General features: G+C 50.0%; 1 protein-coding gene across 1 annotated transcript in view; it reads left to right on the plus strand.

Annotated features, from left to right (window-relative positions):
* The window catches only part of PAPPA (pappalysin 1), a 225,850-nt gene that overhangs the window by 160,806 nt on the left and 53,351 nt on the right, over positions 1 to 11,693 (plus strand). The window contains exons 16-17 of the mRNA XM_024762187.1: positions 8,824 to 9,034; positions 9,628 to 9,799. Coding sequence (XP_024617955.1) covers positions 8,824 to 9,034; positions 9,628 to 9,799 — 383 coding nt within the window. The remainder of the gene's footprint in view (positions 1 to 8,823; positions 9,035 to 9,627; positions 9,800 to 11,693) is intronic.

Consider the following 11,693-nt stretch of genomic DNA (forward strand, 5'->3'; position numbering starts at 1 on the left):
GAGGGTAGAAGGAAGGAAAAGATTCTAAGAAAGTAACATTTGGAACTGATGTGACTAGTTCACTGCGTAGGTTTAGGGCCCAGTAAGCTTAGGAGGTAAGTATTATCACTATTCTCGTTTTCACAGAGGAGGAGATCCAGGCTCAGAGAGGTGAAAGAACTTGTCCAAGATCATGCTGTTAGTGGGGGCCTCCGCCATGGGGCCCAGGTCTGTCTTTTTCCAAAGGCCACTGCTTCTCCTTAGGAAGGGCTAGCTCAGAGAGGAGTGGTTCTGGGCGGAAAGTGCTTACAGGGATCTCGTGGGCAGCGTGCTAGGGGTATTTGGGTGAGTAAGGCATAGTCTGGCGAACTGGAGAAGAGAACTTATGTTGGAAATGAGTGAGAGGCTGGCCTGGGTGACCTAGACTGTCAAGACTAAAAGGGCTCTTTAAACTAGTCAGGAATAACTGATTATTGGAAAGGTGGTGAAACTGAGGTCCAGTGAGAGGAAGGAAGGAACTTGTACAAAATCGCAGGGCAGGTTAGCGGCATCATCAGAGCGACGCTCTTGGCTTCTAGTTGCGTATTGGATTTGGACATTATACTCAATTCTCACAGGTGCCAGGACTCTCTCCTTTGCTTGGTTTATCGGAGGAAACATTGCCCCTTTATCAGACACCCCAAATGATATCTCACTAAGCAGGTGTCCTACCTTGGGGTTCATCATTCTATAGAGTGGGAATGAGTGGACTTCTGTGGAGTGGTGGGGGGGCGGTTGGAGGGAGGTGTGTAAATCCCCTTCAACTTAGATGTCACATTGCAAATTCATGAGTTTCAGGCATTTTGATGATTAGAGAAAGTCAATAGTGTCCCCAAATTTTCAAGGAAATATAGAACTTCAAAAGATTACCACACATAGTAAGACTCAATAAAGTGTATAAACCGTGGCTGGATAAATTGATGAAAGTAATACCATAAGAAGTGTTTCTTTTAAGAAATGAGGGAAGGACCCGGCAATCTCACTACACTGCCCCAAAAGCAAAGCAGGAAGCACTTCTGGGGTACGTCCTTTAGGGCCCCTCATTTTTTTTTTTTACCCAAGAAGATTTGAACGTAAAATCATTTTATCTGAGCTGCTATAGAGATTGAGATCTGAGAGAGGTGAAGAGACCAGTGGAACTTGTAAACCCTCCATCTTTCAGGTTACCTGAGCCCTTCCCTTGGCCCCCATTTGCCCAGAAGTGGGACCTGTTAAGAACTCCAGACTAGGAAATCACACTTCACCTCTCAATCAGAGGCCCTTGGGAAAGGGAGGTGTATAAATTAGCATTGATTATTACAGCCCTCATTGTGGCTAATAATAATCCTTAATCAAAATGATTCAGGCCCTTCTGCCATTGCTCCTCTGCTTGACTCTGGTGGAGGGGGTGACCCTACCATGTAGACATGGCCCCAGGAGGACCGCCATTTTGATAGTTGTTGATACCCACTTTGCTCTTCCCTTGAAAACACAGGGCAGCATCTCGCCAGTGGCCACAGTGACCCACCAGGACCCACTGGCATACCATGACCTTGGTTCTCAGCATCATCTGATGTTCAGATTCCAGGTTTTGATGCTTTCGCTTGGATCTTTTGGCAGCAAAAACTGGGCAGAGGTCCTTTTACCTCTCTCTCTCTTTTTTTTTTTTTTTGCGGTATGCGGGTTTCTCACTGTTGTGGCCTCTCCCGTTGCGGAGCACAGGCTCCGGATGCGCAGGCTCAGCGGCCATGGCTCACGGGCGCAGCCGCTCTGCGGCATGTGGGATCTTTCCGGACCGGGGCACGAACCCGTGTCCCCTGCATCGGCAGGCGGACTCTCAACCACTGCGCCACCAGGGAAGCCCTTACCTCTCTCTTGAGCTTGTTAATGATGCCTCCCTTCTTAAGCCAGAAGATAAAGAGGTGATCAAAACAAAATTTTACCATATTTCTTGTTTGCTTCCCTTTCCTCCCTTCGTTTTTCCTTTCCCTGCAGCGTGATTTAAGCAAAAAGAATGTGAGCTTTCGTCAGACAGACTGGGATTCCACCCCTGGTTCTGCCCCATCTGATCTTAGGAAAGCAATTTCACATCCTTGAGCCTCAATACTCTCATTTTAAGATGGCTGTAAGAGCAGCCACGTTGAAGTGTCATGTTGAGAATTAAAAGAAATGGTGTGTACAAAATGCCAGGGCCAGAGAAAGTGCTTAGTAAATACTCATCTCCAAGGGGCACCCTTATGAGAATCCCGGCAGTGGCTACCCTCTCGGCCCATGACCCCTTTGTCCCACGGAGGCCTTAGTTCTGGGAGCTGTAGAGACGCGATCCATCCTCTATGCTCCTCTCAGGACCTGGAGGTTAGTGTTCTCAGTCAAACAGCCACCACCCAGGAGAAGCACTGAGTGTGGCCCTAAAACTGCTATAATGCAGGTAGCACCACAAACTCCCTTGTGCCTTAGAATCCAGGTGTACACAAAATACCCTGCGAACTCACAGCCCTAGAATCACTCCCTCCAAGGTCCTTTATCAAACGACCACTAAAAGCACAGACCAAACCTACAGACGTGCATGAGGGAAAAAATACTACTCTCAAGTTTAAAAAAAATAACTTCAAAATCATAAATGTTTAATTAAATGGCTAAAATTGCAACGTTACTTCCATGACCTAGTCAGCCTCACCTCAACCATGTGGGGTGCCCTGGATATCAATTCTGGAGTGGGGCTTCTGAAGCAAGCATGTGCTCTTCCTACAGAAATCTTTCTAGGGCCTTCCCTGGCGGTCCAGTAGTTAAGACTCCGCGCTTCCACTGCAGGGGGCGTGTGTTCGATCCCTGGTGGGGGAACTAAGATCCCGCATGACGCATGACACGGCCAAAAAAAAAAATCTTTCTAAAAGACCCACTGTCTACTTCTGTCTAACCTCAGATTTCAAGGCAGTCTATTCACTAGTTTGCAGAAGATACCTAATACCATCGAGCATCTTCTGATTTCTTTAGACTCTCCTGAAGATAGGGACGTGAGGTGAGTGCCCACAACCTGCAGTGTCCAGGCTCCCGCCCAACCTCCGCTCTGTTCCTCACCCCTTACCCTCTCCCTCAGAATCCTGGCCTGACCTCCCTTCCTCTAGGAATTTCACATCCTCTCTCAGGCAGAGACCCTTTCATCTTTCTCAGAAGCAGATAGCCAGCCCTGGAGGATTCCGCTTTATCCCAAGGGTCTCATTGGGGCATCTTCCTCATAAAAACAGGGTCACCCCCAAAGAGGAATTCTCATACCACTCCTAAGAGAATGCTGCTTTCTTGCTCTTATCATCCTCCTACTTTGGAGATAACAGGGTCTAGGATGTCACTGGGTCCAAAGCACCACGAGGTGCTAATGATAAAGCACTACCCAGACGCTTCCTGGGGGCCTGAGGAGCACTGTGGAGAAGAAACGTGTTCAGGATCACACAGCTGCTTAGGAAGCCGCCTTTAGATATGAGCAGTGGTAAGAATACAGACCAAGCAGCAGTTTTATCTCTTAGATAATTCTTCCTGTCTCCCTCACTCCCTCACCCCCACTCTACTCTGAATGGTCGCTCAAGCTTCAGGAGTCCAGCCTAGTCTTACTTCAGGGTTCTTAGCTGCTGCCCCAGAATCCCTTTGGCCTTTTCTAAACCATGCCCCTCAACCCAGAACTCCCATCAAACCCCGAAACAGAGGGCAGAGCTGGGAGAAGCCTAGAGGTCACCAAGGCCAGTCATTTCACTGTGCAGTGCACAAACTGAGGTCCAAGACAGGAGGGCATTTATGCAAGGTCACGTATGAGTTACCATCAGCACTGGGGCCACAAGGTCACCCAGGGGTCCTGACCCTAGAAATGGTGCCCTCTTGCTAGGTGCGCCCGTTCCCACCAACCTGGTGAAATAATCCCACTTTTGCATTCCCCAGCCCCTCCTACATGGCAGGTGTCCAACATTCCAGGCTCTTTGCTCCCTCTTCTTAGGACATTCTCCATGTATTATCCCTGTCTGTGACTGCATCTTAGCACATTCTTTTTCTTTGTGTCTAACATACAGGGCCTCTTGGTAAAGAAATTCGGAAGTGAGCGACACCCTTCTGGACAGCGGGGAGGGGGAGGGAGTGGTGAAATCTTACTCTATGACTAATTTTGATTTTGGCATACTCCATTCGTCCACAGTCCTGATTCCATGAGGTTTTCTCTAGACAGCAGTTCCTCTTTGGCCATGCTCTTGGGTACAGGCTCTGTAGCGGGGTCGAGAGAGCACGCAGGAGTCAGACAGACCTGGAGTGAGCCCCAGCTGTAGTTTGAGCAGCTCACTTTCCCACTCAGGGACTCACTTTTCTCACCTACAAAATGGGATTAATGACAAACTGGGTTATTAGGAGGATCAAGGAGATGGCGCCAGTAATTCTTCCTAGGCCTGCCTCATAGACTCAATTACAGACAGCTATTGGTAGAATTCCTTTCAGACATTTAGAGGGGGAAATGGACCATTTAATAATCAAAATGTGATCTGACTCACCCAGGCTGGAGCTGAGAGAGCCCAGTTTTCCTGAGCAAATGATGTTTTCTGGGACTGCCAAGCCCAGCTCAGATTTTCTCTTTAGCTCCTTGGGATTCCAGGAGCCTAGAAATGTGCTTTCAGGACTAGAATCGGCAGACGATTGCATGCTTCTCTTGGTACCTCCATTTCTCCTGCCTCAGCTTCTCCCTGACTTTATGCAGCCCTGGCACTGGGTGAGGCCTCTTCTGTATTAGTCTCCCTTGTTCTTCTTCTTCTTGCGCTGTCACTTCTGTCAAGGTCTGTTTCTTTTTTTTAATAAATTTATTTATTTATTTTTGGCTGCGTTGGGTCTTTGTTGCCGCACGCGGGCTTTCTCTAGTTGTGGCGAGCAGGGACTCCTCTGTTGCAGTGTGCGGGCTTCTCATTGCGGTGGCTTCTCTTGTTGCGGAACACGGGCTCTAGGCGTGTGGGCTTCAGTCGTTGTTGTACACGGGTTCAGTAGTTGTGGCTCGCGGGCTCTAGATCACAGGCTCAGCAGTTGTGGCACACGGGCTTAGTTGCTCCGTGGCATGTGGGATCTTCCTGGATCAGGGATCGAACCCGTGTCCCCTGCATTGGCAGGCGGAGTCTTAACCACTGCGCCACCAGGGAAGTCCAAGGTCTGTTTCTTAACAGGAGCAATGAAGCTGAATCTCCTCCCACTTCTACCTTTGGTTAATGCAACCTCCTGAGTGCTGGTTTGTCCTTATCCTGGTCCAGCTAGCTGCATTTTTGTTTTCTTAATACAGTGGCCAATACCCTTCCACATCCTAAAATATTAGAGCTGGACAAGAATTTAAAGACGGCTTTGGTTTAGGGACAGAGAGGTTAGGTGACTTGTTCAAGGTCACACGTAGATTCATAATACTCCACGCATTTAACAAATGGATACTGAGGGCTTACTATGTGCTTGCCACAGGGTAGGTTCTGGGAATAAAAGAATGAACAAGACCACGTCCCAGACCTTAGGATGTGGGCAGTGCCAACACTGTATACAAGGCATTAAGAAAAACCAGACATAGGTCTCCTGGCATTTCCCTCCTTGTATTCTATTCTAGGTTAATTTCAATCTTAAAGCCACTCTCAAAGAAATGGGGTCTTCTAGATACTCTTTAAAATACAATAATAAAGGGCTTCCCTGGTGGCGCAGTGGTTGAGAGTCCACCTGCCGATGAAGGGGACACGGGTTCGTGCCCTGGTCCGGGAAGATCCCACATGCCGTGGAGCGGCTGCGCCCGAGAGCCATGGCCGCTGAGCCTGAGCGTCCGGAGCCTGTGCTCCGCAACGGGAGAGGCCACAACAGTGAGAGGCCTGCGTACCGCAAAAAAAAAAAAAAATACAATAATAAAAACAGATATATTTCTTTTGACAGTACATTTATAATTATTTTAATACTCACTAGAGATTGAAGTTTCCTTCGCCTGTAGACAGGCTGAGCAAGATTCATTTTCCTGACTTTAAAAGATGAACAAACAGAAGTACAGGGTCACATAACTTTCTGACATCGGCACTCTTCCCCTCAACCAGGGATTCCAGGCTCGGAAATGCCTTCACCTCGTGTCCTGAGTCATGTTCTCCCAGGAAACACAGGGAGAGGAATGAGAAAAGGAGGCATGGAAATGATAGAAGCGTCAGGATCTCTCCTAAAGCCAGTTACCTCTGTGGGCAGCTGGAGCTCAGTCCCGCTGGGGAAGAGTGGGAGACAGGGTAGAACATTCCTCTGGAAACTGTCTTGTTAATGCCCCAGCTCCTTCACTGGTTGAGTGCTACGTCCGGGAGCACTGACACCTCAGCGCTGTGAGCTTGCCCTGTGTGCAGGAGAGCCTCCCTGGTCAGAACAAAAGGCCTCCAGTGACAGATGGCTGCAGGTGCAGTATAGAGGTCAGAGCCAAGGGCATGGACAGCGGTGTCCTACCTACTTTCTTCAAAGCCCCAGGGTGGCTGCAGGGTGGCGGCCACAGCTTGGGCGTGGAAATGCTGATTCTGCACGGTTCAGCGCTTGCTGTGAGGTGGGGCGTGTCCATGGTCCTGAATCGCCGGTTCCTGCTTTAGCGTGTTTCTTCTTTTGACTGTGGTGCACGGCTAACTCCTGTTTACCCTCTCCCAGGATGCACATTTCTGGTTTGCATTTTCTCTCTTGATTAACGTTTTGCGATTTTTATGTTAGCTTTTGCCACAAAGGAACCATGACTTCCGCTTTGCGATCTATGATTTGCATAGCTGGTAGGGTGTACTTTTAAAGCACCTCAGCCCTTTCTCCAGAGGTATTTTATCCTTCTTGGGAAATTTAGGGAGGGTGTGCTTCCCTTATCTTCTGTGACTGCCCTCCCCACTAAGTGCTTGCTAAGCCGAGGCTCTCCCAAACACTGCCCCCGTCACAGGGGCCAAGCGAAAAAGCACTTTATGGTCTCTGGTATCCTGGAGCCCTCTCTGCTTCTGTGGAAGCCAAATGAGTCATCCTTCCACACCCTTTTTTCTTTTTACTTGGTGTAGAAGTATCTGTAGTTTGCAGTGTCACAGTTTATCAACGTGGAATCCTCTGTGGGGCTTGCAGACCCTAAACAGTCTTGTACTCCCCAGATGACTCACACAGACACAGGAGGAGAAAGAAGAAAGTGAACGGGGAGAGAAGCAACAGAGGAGCGTACATACCCTCCCACCTTTCTTCTTTTTCATGCTTTACTTCTCTCCATAGTGCTTTCCACCTTCTAGCCTACTAAATAGTTTGCTTTTTTAGGATATTTTAATGCGTTCCTCCCTATTCCACTAGAACATAAGCTCCAAGAGGGCAGGGTTTGGGTTTTGTTTTGTTCACTGCGTTGTCCCAACGTAGACAAGAGTAGCTGGCACAGAGTAGGCACTAAATAGATGCTTGTTGAATGAATGAAGGCTTCCATGCGACCCCTGTGGTCCTTTCAGGTCTACTACTGAAGGCAGAGGTTAGGAGGGAGAGAGGGGGGAGGTGAGGAAGAAAAGAAGGGAGGGAAGGAGGGAGAGAAGAAGCAAATAAGGAATTTGACAGCACATTTTCTTTGGCAGCGCAGCTCGTAAATGTTGTTTCATCTGATCTTCTCATCACCCTGAAAGGCAGGAGCAATTGCTTTCTCTCTGTAGCTAGGAGACTTGGGGCTTGGCTCTCTCAGAATAGACCCTGACAGCTCCGCTGAGCAGGTATAGCCAACTTGCCATTAAAAACCACAAAATCAGCTTGAAACCCCACTTCAGTCTTCTACTAACCAGGAGAACTTGGTCAAGTCACTTGTCTCTCTTAAGTCGCTGTTTCCAAATGGGAGTCATCCTACTAAGAGCACTGTGGTGAGAATAAATGAGATCACGTAGCAGAAGTACTCAGTACGTCGTAAATGATCAGTCTCGTCCCTGTCACCCCTCTCCAACTTCCAAATCCCGGAGCCTCCCATGTGATTCCAGTCCTCGTTGTCAACACCTTTCAAGAACAACGGGGAAGAGGAGAGTTTGGTTGAGAGATCCAAGTTTCAGGTCCATCTCTGATTGTCTTGGGGAGGTTTGGGGCAGGCTGTGCATCGATAATATATGACCTGGCAGTGAAAAGCCTGACTCCCCGTGTGTTACTTTTATGTGTAACGTTCCCCATCAGGCCAGCTTCCCGATGGCAATCAGCACGTCTGTTGGATCTGGCACGGGCTACGGGGGACGTGCTCATCTCTCAGCCGCTTTGGCAAAGCTTCACTGAATACTGGGGCCTGAAAAGAAAATCAAGCCTTCAGATACCACAACGCTCTTACTTCCAGGCATAGGGGGGGCTAGGACAACTACAGGGGTACAGGGCTCAGAGAGGGAGCGGCAGCTAGAGGTCACACAGCACACTGATCCCAAAGGTCGGAGGTGATTCTGATAGGAGCTTGCTCTGCCACTTAAGAGGGGGCAAGGGCCTTCATCTCTGGGCTCGAATGTCCATGGCAAAGGAGGGAGGATGGACTGAAGGATTATGGAGTTCTCTTTTCTATGCAGTATAAGAGGTTTCAGAATCAAGTCAGGAACCTTGAATTTTAATGCACTGTCGACATGGGGTACGTCACTCCCCAAGTTGCATCTCCCTTTTTTTTGTGTGTGGCAGCTCTTTCTCTCCCTAGGTTCCTCAGTTGTAAGTGTAAGGGTCTGGAATTATATGTGAAAGATCCTCTGGTTCTTCAAGTTGGCTTCAGTCCAGGCAGTGCCTGAATTGGGCTATCAGAGACCACGCTCCGCACCCCACCCCGACCCCACCCCCCCCCCGCTAACCCTGCCTGCCTGTGTCCTCCAGGCAACAACAGTCTCCTGACCTGCATGGAGGACGGGCTGTGGTCCTTCCCAGAGGCCCTGTGCGAGCTCCTGTGCCTGGCCCCACCCCCAGTGCCCAACGCAGACCTCCAGACGGCCCGCTGCCGGGAGAACAAGCACAAGGTGGGCTCTTTCTGCAAGTACAAGTGCAGACCTGGATACCACGTGCCCGGCTCCTCCCGGAAGTCAAAGAAGTAAGTGGGGCTGCAAAGGCAAACTCACACGTGCTTGGGGGGAGGAGAGCCAGATCTGGCTGTCTGGTTAGAAGGAAGTGCTCACTTCTCTGCTAGAGACGGTACCCACCATTCCTCGCATTCTCTTTGGTGGGAATCTAGAAGGATATTGTTAACAGCTGCCTGCTGGCTGTGTGCCCTCAGGCAACTGACTTCACTTCTCTGGGCCTCTACTTTTCAGCAATAAAATGGGGATGATAATAACAGTTACCACATAAGATTGCTGTGAAAAATGAATGAGGATGTATACGTAAAGTGCTTGCAAAGTGCCTGGTATATAGTAAATGGTGGGTTATGATACCGTCCTTGCGCCAGGATCCATCAGAAGAGATGGGCCAGCAGGGCTTGAATTTTATTTCAGTCCACAGGTAACTCTTGCTTGGCCCTGAGAAAGGAACGTTTACCTTAACCCCTACCACCCAACAGGACAGGCAGGGAATCAGGAAGGGGAAAGGGAGACGTGGGGCTAGCCGGCTCCAGAGAAACATGGGTGCAGAGCATGGCTCCAGCCATTTGGTCCTTGAGATGTCTCTTCTTTTATCTCTTCCTTGAAGACGGGCCTTCAAGACCCAGTGCACCCAAGATGGCAGCTGGCAGGAGGGGGCTTGTGTTCCGGTGACTTGTGACCCTCCTCCACCGAAATTCCACGGGCTCTACCAGTGCACTAATGGCTTCCAGTTCAACAGTGAGTGCAGGGTCAAGTGTGAAGACAGCGATGCCGCCCAGGTGAGACTCCTTGAACTTGAGGTCTGTACTTAGGTCCCGCTCCTCTCTGCTTACCAAAGAGCGGCCAGTGTTTTAAGAACCACGTCCTCGGGCTTCCCTGGTGGCGCAGTGGTTGAGAGTCCGCTTGCCGATGCAGGGGACGCGGGTTCGTGCCCCGGTCCGGGAAGATCCCACATGCCGCAGAGCGGCTGGGCCTGTGAGCCATGGCCGCTGAGCCTGCGCGTCCGGAGCCTGTGCTCCGCAATGGGAGAGGCCACAACAGTGAGAGGCCCGCGTACCGCAAATTAAAAAAAAAAAAACAAAAAACACGTCCTCTAGGAGACTCTCTGTGGATGCCAGAATCGTATAATAGCAACATCAGCAGCGCAGACGTAAGGAGCTGGGTTCTTGCTGTCTTTCTTTGTAATCTCTCTGAGCCTCGTTGTCCTACCTGTATCACTGCATTTTACTGGTTCAGAGATTCTTAGCTCTGAACCCCTATGAAAGAAATCACGTGTGGAATCCCAGTGTATGAAGTCGATCCGAGTTAAGGAATGACCAAGGCTGTTTGGCCAACTTTCTACCACCATCACCACTTACGTTGGTCCCTGAAATACTTAAAATCATGACTTTCACTGTCTTGAGACATCAGCTGGCTCCTCAAGCATAAAGAGAAAGGGAACCATATTTAGACTAGATGTACAGTTTTGAGAATACTATGGAAGAAAGAAGGACAGAGGGAGATGGAATTTTATCTCAATCCACATGTAACTGAGACAAAGTCCAGCACTCCTGCCAGCCCTGCGGAAGGAGTTCTGTGAACGCGTTTTCCTTCCTCCTGACACATACACCCCCACTCCACCCACTAAGACGGGTCGGGAATCAAGTGTGGGAAAGAGAATGACGAGCCAGCTGGCTCCAGAGAAGACCTAAGTCCACAAGGAGCTCCAACCCTGAGAGAACCAACCATTTAGGGTTGACACCTCAAGCCCCATGCCTCACAGGTGTGCAAGGCCAGGGTTCAGCCAACTGGGCCGCAGTGCAAGTTTCTCCCGCTGTCAGTCCTTAGTCTTTATTAGCATCTACCAAATACCAGGCAGTGTCAAAGCGGCATCCTCACCTCATCTCACTCCCGCTCCCACATCCAAATAGCCACCAAGTCCTACCCGTTCTCTCTCTCAGTCAGCTCCTGAAGTGTTCTCATCTGGCTGGAATGCCACCACCCTGACTCAGGCCACCAGCTAACTCTCCTGGGCCGCCGTGCAGCTTCCTGACCATCTCCCTGCTTTCTCCTTGCCCCTCCAGTGTATTGTTCGCATTTCAGCCAGAGTGGTTTGTTTAGAGCACAGATGTGATCGTAACAGTTCCCCTGCTCAAAGCCCTTTGTGGACCGGCGACCCCCATCTCCCTTAGGATAAATCCCACCTGTGCATTCAGGACGTCTCCCCCATCACCAGTAAGACGGATCTCCCCTTCACCTGGGCATTCTCTGTGAAAAAGCCCCTGTCACCTTTTCCAGCCACCTCACTCCTAACCATCCTTCACCATTCAGCCCAGGTAGCCCTCCTTCCAAGGACCTTTTCCTGACCCTTCCACTGTGGGCTCCATGCCCCTCCTAGGGGTCCCCCCATTCACAGCATCGACCACACTACATTGTAATTCATTTCACCTCCCCCTTCCCCCCCCACCCCAGGTTCTGAAATGCCTGACCACAGCTTTAATCTTCCCTGTGTTTTCAGCACTTGGGACAGTGCCAAGCACCTAATAGGTGCTCAGGAAGTGACAGGGCATGAGAAAGAGCTGCAATGAACATCCAGGCCAGTCTCCTCATTTTCCAGACGAGAAAGTCACTCACCCACCCAAGGTGACATAGCTGGTGTCGGCTGAGTCCGAATCGGAACCCAGGCCCCCCCCC

This window comes from Neophocaena asiaeorientalis, unplaced genomic scaffold, assembly GCF_003031525.2.
Source record: "Neophocaena asiaeorientalis asiaeorientalis breed wild unplaced genomic scaffold, Neophocaena_asiaeorientalis_V1.1 scaffold78, whole genome shotgun sequence".
NCBI lineage: Eukaryota > Metazoa > Chordata > Mammalia > Artiodactyla > Phocoenidae > Neophocaena > Neophocaena asiaeorientalis.